The 23,013-nt window shown below is 38.8% G+C and overlaps 2 protein-coding genes across 2 annotated transcripts; both read right to left on the bottom strand.

Annotated features, from left to right (window-relative positions):
* Positions 1-1,946: 1,946 nt before the first annotated feature.
* Positions 1,947-6,193, bottom strand: LOC131983795 (alpha-2,8-sialyltransferase 8F-like). Its single transcript, XM_059348604.1, has 7 exons — positions 6,093-6,193; positions 4,898-4,972; positions 4,710-4,784; positions 4,185-4,329; positions 2,858-2,970; positions 2,680-2,772; positions 1,947-2,600 (listed from the first exon to the last, which is right to left on the bottom strand). The coding sequence occupies exons 1-7, from the start codon at positions 6,191-6,193 to the stop codon at positions 2,123-2,125; spliced, it is 1,080 nt and encodes a 359-aa protein (XP_059204587.1). The 3' UTR covers positions 1,947-2,122.
* Positions 6,194-14,282: 8,089 nt separating this feature from the next.
* Positions 14,283-17,752, bottom strand: LOC131983833 (alpha-2,8-sialyltransferase 8F-like). The gene is made up of 7 exons (XM_059348643.1): positions 17,516-17,752; positions 16,605-16,670; positions 16,413-16,487; positions 15,836-15,980; positions 15,076-15,188; positions 14,849-14,941; positions 14,283-14,769 (listed from the first exon to the last, which is right to left on the bottom strand). Exons 1-7 carry the CDS (start codon positions 17,614-17,616, stop codon positions 14,292-14,294), a joined length of 1,071 nt encoding a protein of 356 aa, XP_059204626.1. The 5' UTR covers positions 17,617-17,752; the 3' UTR covers positions 14,283-14,291.
* Positions 17,753-23,013: the final 5,261 nt, after the last annotated feature.

Below are 23,013 nucleotides of genomic sequence, written 5' to 3'. Positions count from 1 at the left end.
TGTTTTTCTTTGCTGTATTTATTCATGTTTTACAGAGGATTTAACCTGAACCAGACTTTGCAACAATAATAATCACATTACATTCATGCAGACAGAGTAGTATGTACTACACACACACACACACAGATGAGATGGGTATGGTGTTATATGTGTGAAAGATAACTCCTAGTCTCTCTCGTTTTGTTTTTCTTCTGAAGAGTATTAAGCTAAATTAACAGATAATATAAAGCAGCTATCTGTATGTTGTATCGAATTACTTATGTAGGAAATGGTCTGCTACAATATATTTGTGTATGATTGTCAGTGCCAAGGGAAAGGGAGAAAGATGGAGAAGGAGAAAGGGAAAGGGAGAGCATGCAGGAAGAACCAGGTGAGAAAACAACAACAATAAATTGATATAAAGTGAATAGTGGTGAGCAAAATAGTAACAACTCATACTCCAATACTAACTTATTGGCAATACTGCAGGTGGCCTATATTTTGCATTTTGTTGTCCAAGTAGCTGTTACTTTTCAGTGTTCAGTGACAATAAAGTTCAATCTAATCTAATCTAATGACCGTTGATTGAGGGTGGGTGGTGGCAGCAAAAGCTCTGACCCTAGAATCGCCCTTGCTCTGAGCGATGATGTCAAACACTCTGCCACGAACATTCCATGCAATACACATCCATTATAATCTCAGAATTTCTCCAAAAATGATCATGGTCATTGAACAGGGATTGATAAAAAACTATATGACCTATCGTAACGTAGATTAATACACCAATACACAAGACTTGTGTCTACTATTTAAAGTTTAAATGGAGTCTCTAGGTGAAATTATGCCGGAGAAGTAGACGTTTGAAAATCTCCAATTATTGTTCTTTTTGCTCATTTTTTTTCGGCCGTCCCATTCACTTCAATGCACAATTTTGCGCAGTTTTTCGCGACGTATTCAAGTTGCTGGACGAGTAGCGGGACGAAATTGTGTCCGGAAGAGGAAGAAGAAAAAATCCACAGTATAACAATAGTGCTCATTGCGATTGCCCCGCGGCTCTAATTCCTATGGATTCATGAATTAGCTATATGCAGTGTCAAAACCAAGAGACTCAATCGAGGGATGTTTATAAAAGGGCTGTGTAAAACTCTCCAAATAAATCAGTGAGTCATATGGTGTTGCAGCCAAATGTGTGGTTTATGATGAAATACTGCATTATAATGGTGAATCTTGGCAGGTTTTAGGACACTTAGTGGCTTAAAGACAATAAATCATCAAAGCTGAGATGTCTCAGGAAAAGCCTTAGAGTTCCACTTAAGCCACGAATTACATACCAAGACTTTTTCTGATATATATTTATTCAATATTCATTCAATTGAATGTCATTGTTTTTCCCCTAACGCTTTTCACAAGAAAAGAAAACATCACAAACAGCTTGTACACATTTGTCTAGATGACAAAGATCACTGTTAAGACTTAAGAATTATGAATTTCAACACTCCCAGTTACACAAGACCCAACCAAGACTTGATGCAAATGCAAAAGATCCCACAGTCTGTTATTTAACTGTCATCAATAATTTATCAACATATGCCACGAAGTCAACCCCTGGCAAAAGGCCTCACAAATAATTCCCATTTAAATAAATAAACTCCTTGCAGGCTCCAGCTGGAACATTTATTGTAATAATTGCAGTTTTAGATACACTATAAGACTATAATGTTCACATTCTTATGATTGTTGCACCTAACATGGTGGTCTTGTGGTTAGCACTCTCGCCTCACAGCAAGGGTCGTGGGAATCTGGCTTGTGGCTCTTCTATGTGGAGTTTGCATGTTCATAGGTTCTCTCCGGTCACCGGTCCTCCAGCTTCCTCCAACAGTCACATGCAGCTCAGTTGACTGATTTAAGGAGGGTGTACCCAGCCTCTCGCCCAATGTCAGCTGGAATTGGGTCCCCGCAACCCGAGATAAACAGTTAAGGATAATAGATGAATGATTTCAGCACAAATGCTTTTTGCTGAATGGCCAACTCAGAATTGAAGCTCAAGTCTGAGCACCTTACTTGGACACATTTGATCCATGTAATCAACTAAAGTAGAATTGTCTTTTCAAAAGTATATGAAAGACTTAATTTGGTCGTGGAACTACATTTTACCTGTTAGACAATCTTCCAGATGAAGCCTGAGCACCCCCTGACTGTGCAGCTGCAGCAAGAGGTCAAACTCAGCCGGCATGGTGTGGAGTCCTCCGTTAGCTTTTACATCATCGTAGTAGTGGTTAGTCAGGGCATAAAGTCCTTGTGGGTGATTACTGAAAGGCCAGAAACCGTACAGATGCACGTTAGCACAGAGTTCCAGTGCCAGGCTCGTCATCATTATGCCGGTGCTGAGCCGTGCTGCTTTAATGCCTTGGGAGCGCCAGAAGACGGCTAGTTTCTGGAGGTATTCAGGGTTTAAAAAGACGGGCCGGATGGGGCTTTCCAGGTCCTCAGTGGCATAGAGGGCCCGCATGCACAGAGGAGTGCAGAACCCATAGGAGAAGGCAGGAAGGAGCAGCAGGGAGTCGCCATAGATTCGCAGGCTATCCACAAACGGACGCCGACGTCCCATTAGAGCCCCGTACCTGAAAATAAACAGCAGATGTGAAGAAACAAAACCAAAAGAACATTTCAAGGTGCTGTGATATTCATCTTATTACTCACTTCTTTTGAAAGATTGTTGGGTTTGCTGTCACAAGGTTAGTCTTGGTGCCCACATCGTTCTCATAGCCATCTTCCAAAGGAGGAAGGTTGCACCTGAACAAACAGCAAAGAAGATCAAGAGAATGTTATATGGAATTGTGACAACCTTTCAAGCCACTGCATTGGACAACTTTCTCACCTGAAAACAAACTGAGCTGAATCGATCATCTTTCCACAGTCGCTGTCGGTCAGGATCCCTCCATTCCCAACAACAGCACACGTGTCCCATGTTTTATTTTGAAACGGATGTCTCTTGAATCAAAGCCAGACAAAATGAAAATGATTCAATAGCATTTTAGCATCCACATCCTGTAACCTGATTCCTGTTACTTCACTTGACTGACTGCATCCTTTCCCCTCCCTATTACTGTTAGTCATGACAGTCCTAGTTCCTGGTCAACATAAAACAATAAAATGTCTGTTACTTTACAGGACAACCAGCATGGCTGTAAAATTATAACCTTTTTTTAACACATAATTTCTTTGCTGCATGTTCCATTATGTGTATGTCTTTTATTGTTTTTTTTGAGTATGTATGTACATAGCTGAGGTCAAAGTCAAGTTAGGAAGTCTTTTATGAAAGTTTTTTTTTTACCAGTTCCACATAAGAGGAAGAAAGACAATGACTCATTTTAGTTATTTATTGTTTATTATTAAATTGCCAACATTTATTCATTGTATTACTTCAGATTATGGGTTTTCATAATGTGCTTTTGTCATTGGTCAAAAAGCAAAAACATCTGACTTTAAAAGAAATCTTCTTTTTTTTCATTATAAAGCTGTCTAAACCTGTTTAAAAGCCCAAGTGTTTTATCGGATGCTCAAAGGATTTAACATCTTTATGGGAATTATTTGCTATTTCTTTATCTTCATTTCCTTTCTTGTATCTGTTCTGACTTTATCTTTTATTGGTTTGGGTCACTCAAACAGTAACAGGTTAGGGGGATTGTTAGAATATACAGTAAAATTTTAGACATGAATTTAATTGGTCTCTCCCAAGTGTACAAAGTCATAAAGAACGTCCTGTTAATTCCTGTCCACCTTAGCCATCTTTGTTCAGTGAGTTCAGGGTGCTGCCATCTGGTTATGGATAAACATAAATCTGCCACCATTTCCTGACCAATAAATCTAAGAAGCCAATGGTTCCTTCTGCTTTTGGTCTGTTGAATAACAGTAACTGGTGTGATCTGTTTGAGTACTGATTGGTGTGATGACTGTAATGCTGCTGGAGGTGCAACAAATTACCCCTTGGGAATAATAAACATTAAGGTACCTTACCTCACCTTTATGAGGTGTCAGACTCGTTAGATTAATTAAAGAAACACAACCTGCATGATTTGTGGCAGAAGTAACAAGAGCAGAGCAGTGAAATAATGTCTGTGGTAAAACATGTGAGGAACAATCATGATATCAAACAAGTGACAGATATTAATTATGGTAATATCAAAGAAAGAGACACAACAGACCTTTGCAAAGGTGCTGAAAATATCCGGGGTCACCTCAAGGCTCCTCTTCTTTTCTCCATCGTACACAATCTTGGATCCCACTGGAGTGTTGGCCTGGGTAATGACGGCCTTGTCAAAACCATTACACTTGCTGCTCAGCTCAGATCTGAGGAACCACAAGGACTTTATTTAATAATAGACAAGATGCTCAAGAGTGTTGACTGACCTTCAAACTGTAAGTTGCCAATTAAATAGTTAATTCAATTAAATAATAACAATAATAATAATAATAATAATAATATTAAATAAAAAGTTTCTTCTTTCATATCAGAATTTCAGACGTATTTAAAATATCTCTTATAAATATATTGTCATTGTTCATGAACTGTATGTGATGATGTGTGAACAAATTCTTGCCTGCATGGACTATGAACACTGAAGGAACAGCATATCCATGTTCAAGCAAGGACAACTAGCTTCACTAAATTAAAAAAAAATGTAAAAATAAATGAATTAATAACCTCAAAATAATTTTCTTTTTTTTACCTGAACTTTGTGTAATTGTTTTCCTGCTTCATCCAGTTTTGAGAGTAACGCCCTTTTACTTTGGCGATGACCTCCCTGTGACACACACACAAATACAGATACCAGCATAAATAAAAATGTCCATTAATTCATTTTTTAGTAAGAGAAATAGTGAAAGTAAAAACAGGGGGAAGCATGTCTGCCTTCACCTGCAGCCTTTGCAGAGTTCAGAAGGTCGAGGAGGGCTTTTCTTATGACGAGGTGGTCTGTAAGGTTCCACATTGCTGTGGACGGAGCAAGTGGATATTTTAGTGTTGCATTATGTTGTCGGCATCACACAAGAACGAAATTAAAAAAATTTTAAAAGAACTCTGATGTAGTCCAGTTGGAGTCTTGTATTGTATGAGTCCCAGTCTTCCCACATGTCTGCACCTGTGGGACTCAAAAACCAGAAACCTATGACAGATTGTCATTATACTATACTAGTGCAGTGCCCATTGGGGCAGGTGCAATGAGCAGTTTTGTACAGAAGTGCTCAACCAAACAATTTCACATGTGATATTAAGCCTCTAATCTACAATCTCGTACCTCTCGCTATTTTTATTTTGTCTCAACTTTTGTCATGTGGCCTGTGAATGGTATTTGGAGCAGGAGTGGCCATTGTTTTTGCTGTGTTTTTAACACACCTAAGGAAAAAGTTAAACTTATAGCCATAAAACTATGTACATACAAAATCAACATACTTCATTCAGATGTATAGTGCCACAGCAAAACTTTTAAAAATATTTCAGCCACAATATGAGCTCTTTTTAATTTCACAATCAGCACTGCACTTTCTTGGTTTCTTAGTTGCTTAGAAACTCGACTAACACACACACACACACACACACACACACAAACATTCCTATATTCATAGATAGAATTCTGTTCGAAAAAAACATTAAAACATACATAGTTTGATTATCTTCGCTTACAAAAGCAATAACATGCCCTTATTTATTGAGGTACAGATACAGGCACAGATTTCCCCTGTTTAAGATTTGGGTTTAAAAGAGTTTGTTTTTTAAAGAGTTTTGCCTTGTCGAAGTGAGGGTTAAGGGACAGAATTCTGTACAGACTGTTGTTGGGCTGTATAAATAAAATGAAGTTGTAAAAAAAAAACATTTAATTGAATACACATGGTGTTGTATGAGACATATCCACACCATCAGTTCACACTTACTACACATTTTCACAGCTTTGTATCTTTTGACATGACTCAGATGGAAAATCTTTTAAAAATGTGCAGGAAAAAAGAGAAAAATCTGCTATTTCCTCAACTGCTATATCATTGTCATCTACGACTCTTGCCTGTCATCCTGTCAGCAGCACCTTCCTCACTAGGAAAAATTGTTACAAACTTACTTGTTGTTGCCTGTGTGCCAGATGAGAATGGTCAGCAGGGTCCCCAGACACAAAAAAGTGAAAAACAAAGAGTATAGTGACCTCAAAAGCTGTCCCAACATATCTCTCCCCTCACTTCGTGTTGTCACACTCTTTTTCCTCAAGAATGTTAATATCACGCCTTGTTGCTGTTTTATTATCTATTTAAGTTTGACTCCTCCTCCTCCTCCTCCTCCTCCTCCTCCTCCTCCTCCTCCTCCTCCTCCTCCTCCTCCTCCCCCTCTTCATCCTCCTCCTCCTCCTTCTCATCCTCCTCCTCCCCTTCTTGTGTTGTGATTCACTACAGCTTATTTTACACCTCTCTTCTCTGCTTCAAAACAATACGGGCATGATAGAGAAACGAGCCTGTCTGCATCACATCATCTGTGTGTGTGTGTGTGTGTGTGTGTGAGTCAAAGGTGATCCAAACACACTGTTGAAGTTTCTTGTGTGAGTATAGGTAAATTGGCAGTGGAATTTACTGCTATGCAAGGGGGGCAGCACCTAAAATCTTGCCTAGGATGCTAAATTGGTTAGGGCCAGGACTGTGCACAGTCAAGAGTGACTCCTAATGATTCCCAAAAAATGTATTTTATTCTAAAGTCAAACTTCTTTACCTCCTTGTCGATGTGTTGACTCCAGTGAGCAGAGCCATGCTAAACCATGTACTAAATGAACACTGGGGTCTGGAATCTCTGGAGTTCTGGAGAGGGACTGCTTCCAGAGAAAAGCTGCAGTGTACAGGGCACGCTTCCCATGCTGGACTAAGGCATGCTGGGTCGGGGGGATTGAATCCAGGGACTTGAGGCCATGAGTTTCTTTCTTTCTTTCCTTTTTGCTTTCTTGCTTGCTTTCTTGCTTACTTTCTTTCTTGCTTTCTATACATGAGTACAATCCAGCATTCGAGAACTTGCATGTGCACTGATTCCAGTGTGAGGCTGGTGGGGTCTTGAGTGATCACAATGAGGGTGTCGGTGACAGTGGGCAGCTTACCCAGAAGTCACCGACACCCTCATTGTGATCACTCAAGACTCATGTATAGTAAGAACTGTGGTGTCGAGTCAGTCAATGAAGCCTGGAAGCTTCTTTTCACTCATGGCCTCAAGTCCCTGGATTCAATCCCCCCGACCCAGCATGCCTTATTCCAGCATGGGAAGCGTGCCCTGTACACTGCAGCTTTTCTCTGGAAGCAGTCCCTCTCCAAAACTCCAGAGATTCCAGACCCGAGTGAGTGGGGTTGGGAATGGAACGGCAGAACGAAGTCTGGGTGCCATACTGGACAGATCTGGAAGATGTCAGCAAGGGATGCTCACTCCTCCTCAACTGTGGCTGTGTGGTTGCCTGTAAGGGCAACTGTTGGTGCCAGCGAGCTGGACTTCGCTGTACCACATTGTGCAAGTGTGAGGTAGGCTGTACTAATAACGATGAAGAGTGAAACAAAAAATATTTGAAGAAATACATGGTGTTTAAGTATGTATTGGTTTTTTTTGTGTTATTTTCGGTGGGGGCCATTTTGGATTTTATGGATAACTGCCACTAGGGGGGCCGCCCCAACTTGTATCCATGGATTTTTAAAAACCTTAGGCCCATACCTAACACCCTGCCAAAAATAAAAAAAACTTTTCCAGAAGTGCCCAATCTTCATGAATTTTCATGTATTCCTTCCCAGCTATATTGTCTGAAAGAAACATCTTAAGTCTTTCTCCAGCTGTTCAAATATCTGAGTTGAGATCTTGTAACACCAAACGCCATAGCATATTATTTCATCTTTATTTTACCAGAATATTTGGTAATTGCCCGACATGCAACTCTTGGCAATCAGAATCAGAAGTACATTATTTATTCCTTCATGCAAATTTGTATTATTGCAGTTGCTCGCCCAAGAGAGAAAAATACAAATTTAACAGGATAGTTAATCCAAACTAGTAAATAGATCAAATCAAATGTACCATTATATTAAAATATACAAGAATAATAAATGGAACTAGCTGCCAACTAACTAATACTAACATAAATAAAAATAATACATCCCTGCATTTTATCTGTTAATAATAATATATTAACACATTGTATCTATATTCATATACATATTATATTGTTGTTATTATTATTATTATTATTATTGGTACTATTATTGCACAGAGACAGAGGTCGCAGGCAGAGACCTTTCAGCATGGTCAAGAATATCCAGGTAACTGATTTATAGAAGTGAAATTAAGATTTAGTCATCTCCAGCATTAGTTAATGTTCTTAAGTGTAATTGGTCATAGTTGTAATTTTAGCAGACTGATTAAGTACAGACTATTCAGACAGTCACATAATATATTCAGCCAGTTGAAATAAATCGAAAATGAATTATTTTATGGAAAGATATATACCTCAAACCTGAAATATACATATATCGGTGAATATAATATCCCTTCTGTGTTAACTGTCAAAGGAACATTCATATTCCTATATTCTTTTTCTAAGTAAAAAAGTATCAGTATCAGTAGCAGCCCTGTATTTTCTTGGTGTATGATCGATACCAGATTTTGCAGTATCACCCACCCCCATTCAAATGTATAAGATAGGAAGATTCTAAGGGCCCATGACGGACACGGGACCTCGAAAATATAGGGGCATTAGACATTTTTTTCCAACATTCAATTAAAAATCTATTGCCAATTCTTCGTAGTATAATGATAAAAATATATTTCTTTGTATCACCTTGCTTGGACACATTTGATCTGTGTCATCTACCAAGATAAATCGGTCCATTCAAAAGTATGTGAAAGACTGGACTAAAAAAACAGATTTCCTGTCCCGTCAGCTTCCGTTAGTTCCTACAAGTACAATTTACCTGGCTGATAATCTTCCAGGTGGCCAGAAGACAGACAGTTTCTGGAGGTATTCAGGGTTTAAGAAAACAGGTCGGATGGGGCTTTCAAAGTCCTCTATACTGTAGACAGCCCGCTGGCACACAAAAGTGACATGGCCATATGAGAAGGCGGGAAGCAGAAGCAGGGAGTCGCCATAGATTCTCAGGCTCTCCACAAATGGACGCCGACGCCCCTGTAAAGCCCCGTACCTGAAAATAACCCTCAGATGTGAAGTGACAAAACTAAAGGAAATTTTAAGATGCAGTGAGATTCGTGATCTTGCTCACTTATTTGTGAGGTTGCTTGTTATATGGAATTGCGACAGCCTTTCAAGCCACTACATTGGACAACTTTCTCACCTGAAAACAAACTGAGCTGAATCGATCATCTTTCCACAGCTGCTGTCGGTCAGGATCCCTCCATTCCCAACAACAGCAAACGTGTCCCATGTTTTATTTTCAAACGGATGCCTCTTGAATCAAAGCCAGACAAAATGAAAATGATTCAATAGCATTTTAGCATCCACATCCTGTAACCTGATACCTGTTACTTCACTTGACTGACTGCATCCTTTCCCCTCCCTATTACTGTTAGTCATGAGAGTCCTAGTTCCTGGTCAACATAAAACAATAAAAATGTTTGTTACTTCACAGGACAACCAGCATGGCTGTAAACCTAAAACCTTTTTATTAACAGATAATTTCTTTGCTGTACAATCCATTATTTGTATGTATTTATTGTTTTATTGAGTATGAATGTACAAAGCTGAGGTCAAAGTCAAGTTAGGAAGTCTTTTCTGACAGTTTTTTTCTACCAGTTCCACATAAAAGGAAGAAAGAAAATGACTCACTTTAAATGTTTATTATCTTTTATCTGTTCTGACTGTATATTTTATTGGTTTGGGTCACTCAAACACTAACAGGTTAGGATGGATTGTTAGAATATACAGTAAAATTTTAGACTTATAACTTTAGAATTTAATTGGTCTCTCCCAAGTGTACAAAGTCATAAAGAACGTCTTGTTGATTCCTGTCCACCTTAGCCACCTTTGTTCAGTGAGTTCAGGGTGCTGCCATCTGGTTACGGATCAACATAAATCTGCCACCATTTCCTTACCAATAAATCTAAGAAGTCAATGGTTTCTGCTCCTTTTGGTCTGTTGAATAACAGTAACTGGTGTGATCTGGTTGTGTACCGATTGGTGCACCACCAAAGCGTACCTTACCTCACCTTTATGAGTTTTTCAGAGTCTTACGATTCTGTTTTTACAAATGTAAATAATGATGTAATTAAAAGTGGATCTCTGTATTGAAGTCCCATTATATTGGATTTAATAAATGTAACCTGCTTGACTTGTAGCAGAACTTACAAGAGCAAAGCAGTGAAATAATGTCTGTGGTAAAACATGTGAGGAACAATCATGCTGGAGAGAGAAAGGCGTTAGTACACTCATTTATGGCAATTTTCCTTGGCGTAACCCCCTCACACCTCATCCATTTCATAAAATTTTGCACAGCACAAGAGGTACAAATGGCCTTGTCTCCAAACTTTATGGGTTCATATTATGGTGAGCAAAAAAACTAGTGGCTTCCAGTTGGAAGCCTCTCCACTCCCTCTCCCTTCGTGTATGGCTTTTAGCTTATCTAGACATTGTGTACCAAGAGTTATCAACAGCTCGAGTGTGCAGGGCTAAGGAAGAGACAATTAAAATGTAGCACTCACTTTCAGTGAATCTAAAGAATCTCGTGGCTTGAACTTTGTCAAGGGCGGATGGCATGGGGTAATTGTTTTCTTTGTTTGTTTTTTTGTTTTCCCTCTTCTTTTATGTCGTTTTTTCTCTCTCGTTTAAATTTTGTTTGTACCTTTTGTATTACATATTGGTAATTCAACGTATTGTTTGGAACTAGCTCTGACAGATCGTGCTGCCTTAACTGTCATTGAATGCTTGACATTGTACATTGCTGGATGTTCAATAAAAGGAAAAATTTGATCACAAAAAAACTCTTAGATTGCTGAGTACTCTGACATGAATAATGATATTGAGGTACAGATACAGGCACATATCAGAATGGTTTGTTTTTTTCCTTGTTGATGAGAGGGTCAAAAAAATAAAAATAAAATTGAATTGAAAACACATGGTGCCGTATGAGAAGTATTCATACATACCTGGGTAGTAAAAGCAATGCCTCACACTTTCACCAGGGGTTTAATAAAACAAACTAACACATGACAAACTGAGGGAAGGGTAATCTTTTTATGCTTACATTCTTTCCATTCTGTTGGTATCGTACCACAGGTGAATCTTGGGTTCATTTGTGGACTTAAACATTTGTGGACTAAATGCAACAGCTTTCTGAGTCAACTCACAAAATGGCAGGACACCACCATTTTGTGTCCTCTGAAGAACTTCCCTCCCAGAATGCTTGGCGTTTACGACCCACAGACAAACTCATTGGTCAAGAGACCTGTGACTCCACTGATAAAACAGGTCAGTGTCCCCCTGACCTCTCTCTTTCTCCACTGCCCACAGAGCAGAAACACCTCCTTCAGGAGGTGTCCCAGAGGCCTGGATCCACCAGCCCCCCCTCCTCCTTCAGGCCCTGCTGAGGTGAGGCCTTCTTCCTTCTGAGGCCTCCTTTCCAAAAGGAATCCTGAACAACTGCAACTCTGACCTTCTCTGAGCACCGAAGTTGCATTAATGAACACAAAGTTCATTGCAACTGCAAGAGAAAGCTTTACCTCAACAACAAGGACAACCAGCAACTTAATTTGCAAGAGGGCAAATTATTGAACTCAACTTCCTTCTTTCCACGCCCGCCATCCATTCGAAAAGGATTTCCCCCCCTTTTCGAATGGATTCGCGAGTAATGTAACTAGGCTTAGATAAGCAATCAGCAAGGACTTTAGCAGAAAGGATTTGACCTGTGATTAATTATTTGGTTTATATGTGTGTTTTAAGTATATTTATGTGATATTTGTGTTACAATCAAAGTTGTATGTAATCTTGCTTTATACAGACAGTCAGTTTTATATGCAACTAACTATACTGATCCTTTGATTTGCTCACACACTGATTTACACATAATATATTTTAAGTTAGCTGTAACAAGATACTGTTTGTAACAGCTCACTGCCACACGGCCACCAGGCCTAGTTACCTGGCTTCACAGCTGGAGTTTTATGGTCTTTTGTATGAGGAGCTTCAACCCCCGCTCACACACACACACACACAGAGACACACACACGTTTCCTCTCTTTTTTAATGTAGTTCTCTATACTTTATAGATGTGTACCTTTATTAGCTTTACTTGTTTGTTAGAATAAATACCTTTTGATGACAAATGCTGTCTATTTAATGTTGTATATTATGAACGATATGCTGGCCAGTGCTGTGACAAGAATTCACGATTCCTTCAACCACTACTAAATATTAATATATTAATTTGATTACAATTATATTCATAATTAATAATTAGTGTTCCAAATTGATAGTTTAGTAACTTTATAAGACTGATTTAGGTGAATTGGCTATATTTTTCTGTTTTACAGAGTGGTGCCCCAACGAGCTATGACTTAGAACAAATCAAGTCATATAATTTCTTATAATTATTATTTATGATAATTATTAATAATCCTACAGCCATCTAACCACACTTTTGAATCGTGAGATTCACATAAGTGTTGCTCAGGTTCATCCCTACATATTTGGTATCCTTATGGGAGGGATAGCATTTATGATAACGCCCTTTTATTAACATATTTGACGCCTGGTGCAAGGTCATCATTTATTCATAAAAGAGCCATCCTTAATTCCCAACATTTGGTGCCACTGTTTTGGAGGCAATTTGTATCTGTAACCAGATACCCCTACAATTCCAAGATGTGCTTTGGCAATGATAAAATGGGTATCAGCCTGGTAGTTCTTTAGATCTTTGTAATTTCCCGTGAAAACCTGACTGTAGATTAAACTATGAGTAATAGCAGGTCACACAGTGGTTACATCAGAAGTCTTTTGTGGGTCTACTTATCACAAAATAAATTATACCACAATGTCCACCCTCAGCATCTGTCTGCCTATGTAGAACAATTTCTGTGTTCAGAAGAAAGACTGTTGTTTCCCTAAATGTTTCTTATTGAATGTGACAATGAAACCAGGACAAACTCTTATCTCTCAAACATGCATTTGTGTGATTGTGTGTTTTTCTATGCCTTTTGTAAAAAAAAAAAAAAAAAATCAGAAATTAAAATTGAATAAACTCTCTGCTTCTATTTTTTCATTTAAAAGAACAAAACCCATCAGAAAATAAAAGGCTACCCACTCTTGAAATGTTGAGTATTGTCCTGTTGTTCTTGTCAGTATTAGATCTGTGTCTGGTTTTGATTGGTGGAGAGCATTGGGTCTCTGCAGTCCTATCAGGAGAATTACAGTCACACAGGCTGATGTCGTTTCACTGGCAGGAACAACAAAAGGAAACCTTTAGATGTCACTTCAGTTCATTTTGTTTGTCACTCTGGCAGTTCATACGTTGACAGCTGAGCTTAAGCTTGTGATAAGAGAACATCTGACTATTAGTCCATTTTTCTCACTCCCTCCCTCATTTTTATGACCAATTACCACAGGTGGAACAAACAAAAGCACTAATGTGGGGCAACTGTGGCTCAGATGATAGAGCGGTCGCCCACTTGTTACTCAATTACTGAATACTGTTATTGTATTGGGTGAGATGAAGCTGATGTGTAACTATTTTGGATCAGATTTCAAACTATTTATGTTTTTATTGTGAAAAAATGCGCTCATTATTTACACAAGTGATTAGTTTATTGTTTCCTAATGCAGTGTAAAAGAGACTCAATAGAGGAATGTTTATAAAGGGGCTGTGTAAAACTCTTCATATGGTGTTGCAGCCAAATGTGTGGTTTATGAAGAAATACGGCATTTTAATGGTAAATCTTGGCAGGTTTTAGGACACTTAGTGGCTTAAAGACACTAAATCATGAAAGCTGAGATGTCTCAGCCACAAATTACATACAAATACTTTTTTTGATAAATATTTATTCAATATTCATTCAATTGAACGTCATTTGTTTTTCGGTCCTCCAGCTTCCTCCAACAGTCACATGCAGCTTAGTTGACTGATTTAAGGAGGGTGTACCCCGCCTCTCGCCCAATGTCAGCTGGAATTGGGTCCCCGCAACCCGAAAATTATAAACCAAAACAGATCTGTCCATTCAAAAGTATGTGAAAGACTTGATGAGTGACTGGACAAAAAAAAACAAGGCACTTTTCTCCTGTCCCATCAGCTTCCATTAAGTCGGGGAACTACATTTTACCTGGCCGACAATCTTCCAGATGAAGCCTGAGCACCCCCTGACTGTGCAGCTGCAGCAAGAGGTCAAACTCAACCGGCATGACATGGACTCTTGCATTAACTTTTGCATCATCATAGTAGTGATTAGTCAGGGCATAGAGTCCTTGTGGATGATTACTGAAGGGCCAGAAACCATAGAGATGCACGTTAGCACAGAGTTCCAGTGCCAGGCTAGTCATCATTATGCCGGTGCTGAGCCGTGCTGCTTTAATGCCTTGGGAACGCCAGAAGACGGCCAGTTTCTGGAGGTATTCAGGGTTTAAAAAGACGGGCCGGATGAGGCTTTCCAGGTCCTCAGTGGCATAGAGGGCCCGCATGCACAGAGGAGTGCAGAACCCAAAGGAGAAGGCAGGAAGGAGCAGCAGGGAGTCACCATAGATTCGCAGGCTCTCCACAAACGGACGCCGACGTCCCATTAGAGCCCCGTACCTGAAAATAGACAGCAGATGTGAAGAAACAAGACAACAGGAACATTTTAAGGTGCAGTGATATTCGTCCTCTTACTCACTTATTTTGGAAGATTGTTGGGTTTGCTGTCACAAGGTCTGTCTTGGTGCCCACATCGTTCTCATAGCCATCTTCCAAAGGAGGAAGATTACACCTGAACAAACAACAAAGAAGACAAAGAAAATGTTTTGTGTTGTTTTAACAGAAATAAGGATAAGGATCTGTTGACTGATATTAATTTTCAGTTAACATTGTTATCAGCCTTTCAGTCCACTACAACTTTGTCACCTGAAAACAAACTGAGCTGAATCGATCATCTTTCCACAGCTGCTGTCGGTCAGGATCCCTCCGTTCCCAACAACAGCACACGTGTCCCATGTTTTATTTTCAAACGGATGCCTCTGGAATCAAAGCCAATGAAAAATGAACGACAAAACAACCACATTATGTTTATGAAGTTATTTGGCCACCTGACCAGCAGTTCTCATGCAGCTTTAAAATGCAGATGAAAGATGAGTTCGATACATCAGTCAGTCTGCTTCATGAAAATAAGTCATTAGCATTTGAGCTGCTGCTCCTGAATACTGTTTCTGTTTCTTTGCTTGACTGACTGCATCCTTTCTCTGCCCCATTACTGTTAGTCCTGATAGTCCTAGTTCCTGGTTAACGTGATGGTTCCTGCTGCTTTTGGTCTGTCGGACCAGTAATCGATGTGATCTGTTTGTGTACCGATTGGTGTGATGACTGTAATGCTGCTGGCACTGTAACAAATTTCCCCTTAATGATAATAAAGAATAGCGTACCTTACCTCACCTTTATGAGATGTCAGACTCTTACGATTCTGCTTTTACAAATGTAAAAAGTAATGTATATATTGAAGTCACTTTATATTGGATTAAATAAATGTAACCTGCTTGACTTGTGGCAGAACTTACAAAGGCAAAGCAGTGAAATAATGTCTGTGGTAAAACATGTGAGGAACAATCATGATACCAAACAAGAGAAAGATGTTAATGATGGTAATATCAATGAATGAGACACAACAGACCTTTGGAAAGGTGTTGAAAATCTCCGGGGTCACCTCGAGGATCCTCTTCCTTTCTCCGTCGTACACAATCTTGGATCCCACTGGAGTGTTGGCCTGGGTAACAATGGCCTTGTCAAAACCATTACACTTGCTGCTCAGCTCAGATCTGAGGAACCACAAGGACTTTGTTAAACAACATACAGTCAGCTGAAAGTGTTTATGCTGACTTCACGTTACCAGATACATTAAAAGTGAATTGAATTCACAGTTTGTTCAAGTAATAAAGAAATAAAAAGACAAGAAAAAAGTTTCGTTTTAATTAAGAATCAGGTAAGTGAAGACAGACCCTCTGTTTTCCCATAACTAACATGACCTTTAAACATGGTATATTTAGACCATGCGGTTCTGTCCCCTTTTTTTATTATATCAGAAAGCAAACAGACTCTGCAAACGGATTTCCTTTTAAATCACAATGACAATACAAATTCCTGTCTGCATGGAGAGCCAACATCTCTGTGCATACTGGGACAATTATTTACCATTGTGACATTTTTTTTGTTTTGTTGTCTGTTCACAATATTCCAAATAATATAATTACCTGAACTTTGTGTAATTGTCCTCCTGCTTCTTCCAGTTTTGAGAGTAACGCTCTTTTACTTTGTCGATGACCTCCCTGTGACACACACACATCCAAATACACAGTCAGGTGAATAATCTCTGTCATACTGCTTGACTTTATCTGATGAAGGAAAGAACAAGTTGAGTAAAAGCAGGGAGTGTTTGCTCTTACTTGCAGCCTTTACAGAGCTCAGAAGGGCTTTTCTTGTGACGAGGCAGTCTGTAAAGTTCGTCATCACTGTGGAGGGAGCAAGAGAGAAACAGGACAGGTGAGGAACTATCCGATAACACAATACCAGATAATCTCATTGGCACTGAGAGGAAAAAAACAAGAAAATTAACATAGTTCAGAAAGGGTTTGGTCATGTTTTTTCTTCTTCCTTTTTCCCCCAAACAATTAACTCCAATGGACCACAAGAGGGAGCATGTGTAACAATATTATTCTTCCTTCTATCTGCCTCACATCTAGGCTGTCAGTCTGAAAAAGAAGCGGATGAGTCTATCAACTCCTCCCCCTCCTGTAACAAAACCACACCTGCACCTACATGACTTGCATCAAAGGTCATGCTATATTTTGTTTAGATTCATTTAGAAGAAATTCCTGTTCTTTGTGCTGTTTTGTTGTTTGTTTCCATGCACAATACTGACAAAAAGCTATGTTAAATATATCAACATCTAACCAGTAACTATTTTTATCTAATCAACTATGTGGTTCAAGAAGAACAAAATTTTAACAGATGCATGTTTGTTTCATATTGAAGTGATGTTTTTCAAATAAAAGTTTGGCTGCTAGTATCTTATTGTGAGACTAATCATGATACTGAAGCAAAGATAAACATGGTGGCTTATGAGATGTATTCACACACTCCTGGATAAAATATAAATAAAACAATTTGGCAAAGGAGATGACGAGCGGAAGTGAAGAAAGACTGTCAGCGTTCACAGAAAAAGGTAAAAAATAACTTTCTTAACATCACTCTCTCTTCATCTTTTGCAACTATTAACACACTTCCAACACAAAAAAAATACAAAAACCTTCCAGACTGCTCTATAGGTGGCTGGGAGTAATAGTCACACACTTACTTGTAGTCCAACATGTGCCAGGTGAGAGTGGTCAGCAGGCTCCCCAGACACAAGAAAGTGAAGACCAAAGAGTAGAGCGATCTCAAAAGCTGTCCCCTCATATCTCTCCCACCTGCTAACTTCACCTGCAAGCCTCTTTTACTTAATGTTCGAATACACTCTCAAAGTGCTTATCTTGTATCTAACAATCTACAACCTCCCCTTTAGCCTGTCTGGTTTGACTCTGTGTTTCTCTCATTCCTGATGTAAATATGGGCACTTCTCCTCTGTTTATAAGCTTTAGGGGAAACCTACTTTCCACCACTGTCCCAAAGCTAGAGCATCCATTGGATAAAAACATCCCAATGCAGACCCAAACATCCGCAACAATAAAGGGTGTGATATTACAGGTGTCACTTTTCAGGAAGCAAAATTATTTTGCAATTCCATTGAACTAATTTGTTTGCATATGTTCCTGCAGTGCACCTAATGACGAAACCTTTTTTACTGCCACACACGTGTCCTTCCTAAATAATATATGTGGTATACAGGTAAAATATGAAAATAATTGTAAGTTGCAGTTTTACATTCACTTCCTTGGCCCTCGCTCTGAGGGAGATAGTGAGTTAGTTTACTGGAGCGCTCTCTCTGTGTTAAACAATGCTGCTCAGCCTTCACTTTAATCTGCCCTGTAGTTAACTGCCCCCTATTGTTGTCCTCTATGGGAATTCCTTTATAGACTGCTTGCACAATATAATGTGATTTAGTGTTTCTGGTATATCTGTTTTACAAACTGCACGTCAGTTAACTTCCAGTATAGTAATGTTATCATAAACTCCAGTGATCACATTACAGGGCTTTTTATCCTCAAGTAAGTCACTTTACTTTTCACTGTTAGATTTATACATATGATATTAACCATTCGTTTAATTTAACGTGTTTTTAGCATTTTTGATTATTTTTATAGTAACCTCTATGTCTTCAAATACTGAGCTTAGCCAGACAGCTAGCCTAGCTGGCTATTGAAGCGAAGAAAAGCACCGTCAGGTTTATGAGCAGTGTGTGTTAAGCTCTATGTAGTTTAGCTCCGGCCTTCTCTGTTTTAGATCAGTTACTTTCTATTTTTCCTCCGTGAGCTTTTACTTCTTTCCAGCTGATGCTGAGCCAGAGCAACCTAACGTAAGCTAAGCTTTGAAAATCAGGCAATGTTGGTACTTTTCCCAGTGAATAGCGAACATTACTAATTGTTATCTAAGACACTGAGGTTATTATAAAAATGTGACCTCCTCCATCAATTTGAGTCACATTGACCCAGAAACACATTTTGAGATTTTGATGTGTCTGTAAATAGGAGGCTCTCAGCCTTATGTCAATAGCAACATTATTATTCTACGCCAAATATTCCATGAGATATGCTCATCCAAAGTTTGACTGTTATCAAATGTTAGTTTTGAGAAAAAGGGCTTCAAAGAAAATGATACAGATTCCGCCATGTTTCACAAGGATTAAAACACATTTATTAAGACTACACTCCAAATGAACACGATATTTTAGGGTCAAAAGTGATATCCCACATTTTTATGTGTTGTCCAGTCATCCTGTCACACGTGACGTGACATGACCTCGTGCACGAGCACATACACAATAAAAAGATAAACAGATATGAAAAGTTGAAAAGGTGGCAAAACAAAACAAAAAAAACACAGCATCAAAATTCTGCTTCATGTAGACAAGTATCCAAAAACATATGGAAAACAATAATGATAAAATATGAAAAAATATACTGTACATATGATGTAATACAGAATATGGGTATTTAAATATTATAAAACTTTAAATATAATAATATGGAGAATATTAATAAAATATCAAATATCAAGCCACATGCACACATGTAGCCTACTTACACTAACTTTTAATATAATAATAACAATAATAATAACAATAATAATAATAATAATAATACAGAAGTAGTCATATGGGAGCTTCCCAAGAAGAACCAAATGTTTTTCATCTACAAAATAAGATAGCATAAATGAAAAATCCAGTCATCACAAACCTTTTGGGCTGGCTAAATCATATTGAATCACGGTTGAATGAGGCCTGATAATTTCTGTATTATTGCTTCAATATGATCAGTGCATTTACTGATAGACAGACTGCACAGGATTTAATACAGCCCCATATTCAGAAACACAACATATTTACCACACAGTTTATGATTCAACATATCAGAACTTTTAAACAATACTTTGACTGTACTTTTACCATACGTTTGGCTGAGTATTTTATTATAGGGTAAAGATCTGCTCACCTTTGTGTCTCTCACAGAAAACCTGTCTCTCTCACAAATTATGTTTGTATATTACTGTTTAATAATTAGCCTAAGTGTGGTGATAAGGTAATCACTGCCTGGATTATGTTAACACTTTTTTGAGTGAATGAAACACTGCATTTCCTCAATATGTTAATAAAGGGCCTGTAAAACTAAAAATTTATAGGAGACAGTAGACACCTGAGACACACACCTGACACTCCCACACCTGGGCTAACGTTACACACAGTGACGTTATCACACAGCATTAATAGCTGCTTTCTTAGTCTGATCTAGTTATTTTATTAGCCCTTACTGACAGAGAAAAAGAGGATTGTGTAGCTAAAGTATTAGCACTTACCATTAGTCATCTCTTTAACTTGCTGGCATCTTCTCACCGGCTCTGGTGTAAACAGCAAAACTGGTCTCTCAACTTCCTCTTGACAAGACATTCAGTCATAGTCATCAGGGTCATGGCGGCGCACGTAGGTGCAGCAGCTCAGTGCTTTCCTTGCCGGTTTACTTTTCTGTGTTTCAGTGTGTTCATTTCGTTTTGTTTGTTTTGTTTGCTGTCTACATTTTGTGAGGAAAACAAGTACAGTCGGCAAGATATCCTCAAGTTTGGAGTTTGCCATGAGCAGAGCATCTCATCGGACTTTCTCCATTTACATAACATCCCTCCAGAAATCGCCAGGTGCCCCGGTTCACCATGGACTACCATCCAAGCAGGCAGGTGGAGAAGGCGGCGTCGGGAGAGGAAACAGAAGCGGGGCTGCAAAGCTGGCGTGCTAGCAAGACTACGGAGGAAACCCTACAAACCACCGGTTCCCAACATCTTCCTCACCAACGCCAGGCTGCTCATGAATAAAATGGATGAACAGAGGCTTCAGGTTGCGGTAAACAAAAACATCAAGGACAGCTACATCCTTCTTTTTTTTTTTTTGTTGTGAACAACTTTTTTTATTGCTTTTTAAAGACAGAACAAGTACAGCAGTCCGACAAAATCAAAAGGTACATTACAATAAAATTGAAATTAATAATAATAATAATAATAATAATAATAATAATAATAATGAAATAAATAGAAAATAATAATAAAAAAAAAAAAAATAAAATAAAAAAAAGGACCAGGCGACGACCCCCCACCCCCCCCAACTTGGATCTCTATAAAACTCTTACAGGACATGAGAGACCATGTTCAAGTAAAGCAAATAAAATATTAATTACAGCAATTCCTTGATCTTATCTGCCATTGTTTGCCATGCTAGAATAGTACCAGCTCCAGCACCGTGCATTCTTGCCACTGAAAGCTCCATATTTATTATGTCAATGCATGTGTTAATCCAATGGGGTTTGGTAACTGTATGTGGAGGTTTCCAGCGTAAAGCCAGCATCTTTTTGGCAGCAGTGATGCCCGTTAGGAGAAGACGTCTTTTCCAGCATGTCAATTGTAATGAGGTGGTATCATTCAGGAGTAGCACAATGGGAGAACATGGTACAGTGACTTCCAGTACATTAGACAAAGTAGAACAATCCTCACCCCAAAAAAACTTCACATCCTTGCATTCCCAGTATATATGTATATATGAGCCTATAAGTCCATCTGAGCAAAGGGCGCAAATTGGAGATGCCAAACGTTTCATGAGAAAGTTTCTTCTTGGGGTGAGGTAAGTCCTGTGGATACAATTGAAATGGATTTGTTGATGGTTTGGGTTTTTAGAAGCCATGACAATCGAGGACCAAATCTTTTCCCAGATCAATGAATCACCTCCGATGTAGTGCTTCATTTCATTAGACCACACATGAACAATAGGGAGGGTTTTATAAGAGGCATCCCGGATAAGGGAATAAATTTGGGAAACCAAACCTCTTTTCCGTCCTCAATTGTACAGAATAGAGTGCAAAGGGTGAGCAGTAAGAGGAGAATTCCATGGCACTCCATATGCTTTCATAGATGATCGTAATTGAAAGTACAGAAATAAAGATGTTCCAGGTAATTGGTAAGACAGTCTCAAATCATTAAAACCACGAAGCCCATTCTCATTATATACATCAGCCAAAACATGGATACCCCTAGAGCTCCAGTCCGGAGATGCAAATGGGACCCCCCCGGTAAGTAGGGAATAATTATTAAAGAGTGGACTATTCATGTGCCATTTGCATGTATTCTTAGATTCCTTCTCAGCAATAACCCATGTTGATAAGAGGAAACTCATTATAGGGCCAAGTCGCAGCTTAGCTCGTTTCAAAGGGACAGTTGAGTAAATCAGATCCTCTAGTCTGTGTGGGGATGCTAGGCTCTTTTCTATAGGTTCCAACATGGATCAGAATTGGGGTTAAGCCAATCTGTGAGTGGTCTCAATACAAATGACCAAAAATAGTATTTGAAGTTGGGCACGGAAAGACCACCCTCTGCTTTATCTCGTTGAAGTGTAGTTAACTTCACCCGTGGCCGTTTCCCTCCCCAGATAAACTTAGAGACCAAAGCATGTACTTTTTTCCAGTAATCAATTGGGGGTGGTAAGGGCAACATCGAAGAAAATAAATTTATGCGTGGTAAAATATCCATTTTAATAATTGAAACACAAGCTTGTATTGATTTTGGCAAGTTAGACCATCTATTAAGATCCGCCTCAATTTTATTATAGATGCCCTGAAAATTCTTATTGGCAATATTAGCTAAAGAAGGAAAAATGTCCACCCCTAAGTATTTAAATTGTTTGACCACTGGGATGTGCCGAGGTAATGAGCTCAGGTTCACTTTAGAGTTTAAAGGGAGTAGCGCAGATTTTGTCCAATTGATTTTATAACCGGATAGAGAGCTAAAATCGTGAAAAGTATTCAAAATATGCGGTAATGATGAGGCTGCTCTATCGAAATATAATAATATGTCATCAGCATATAGCGATATGGAGTGTGTGGTGTTGTTAAAAGTGATGGGGGAAATATTTGGGTGTTGACGAATTTTCTGTGCAAGGGGCTCTAATGACAAAATAAAAAGAAAGGGGCTTAACGGGCATCCCTGTCGGCACAAGCGTGATTAAACTTATTTGATATGATGCCATTTGTGTTAATCATTGCAGAAGGGTTATTGTATAGTAATTTAGTTAATTTAATAAAAGTTGAACCCAATTTAAAGCGCTGTAGAACCATCCACAAGTATTCCCATTCTAGCCCATCAAAGGCTTTTTCAGCGTCAAGGCTC

Source organism: Centropristis striata, chromosome 13 (genome assembly GCF_030273125.1).
Source record: "Centropristis striata isolate RG_2023a ecotype Rhode Island chromosome 13, C.striata_1.0, whole genome shotgun sequence".
Lineage (NCBI taxonomy): Eukaryota > Metazoa > Chordata > Actinopteri > Perciformes > Serranidae > Centropristis > Centropristis striata.
Note: the sequence above shows the minus strand (reverse complement) of the source record. Positions and strands in the feature narration are given on the sequence as shown.

Bases quoted from the DNA above. Each gene is read 5' to 3' on its own strand.
- LOC131983833 (XM_059348643.1), bottom strand. From the start codon at position 17,616: ATGAGGGGACAGCTTTTGAGATCGCTCTACTCTTTGGTCTTCACTTTC. The intron at 16,671-17,515 runs GTAAGTGTGTGA...CTCCCTCCACAG, and splicing joins TGGCACATGTTGGACTACAA to TGATGACGAACTTTACAGAC. The intron at 15,189-15,835 runs GTCTGTTGTGTC...CTTTGATTCCAG, and splicing joins TTTTCAACACCTTTCCAAAG to AGGCATCCGTTTGAAAATAA.
- LOC131983795 (XM_059348604.1), bottom strand. From the start codon at position 6,193: ATGTTGGGACAGCTTTTGAGGTCACTATACTCTTTGTTTTTCACTTTT. The intron at 4,785-4,897 runs GTGAAGGCAGAC...TGTGTGTCACAG, and splicing joins GAACTCTGCAAAGGCTGCAG to GGAGGTCATCGCCAAAGTAA. The intron at 2,601-2,679 runs GTGAGTAATAAG...GTTTATTTTCAG, and splicing joins CCAACAATCTTTCAAAAGAA to GTACGGGGCTCTAATGGGAC.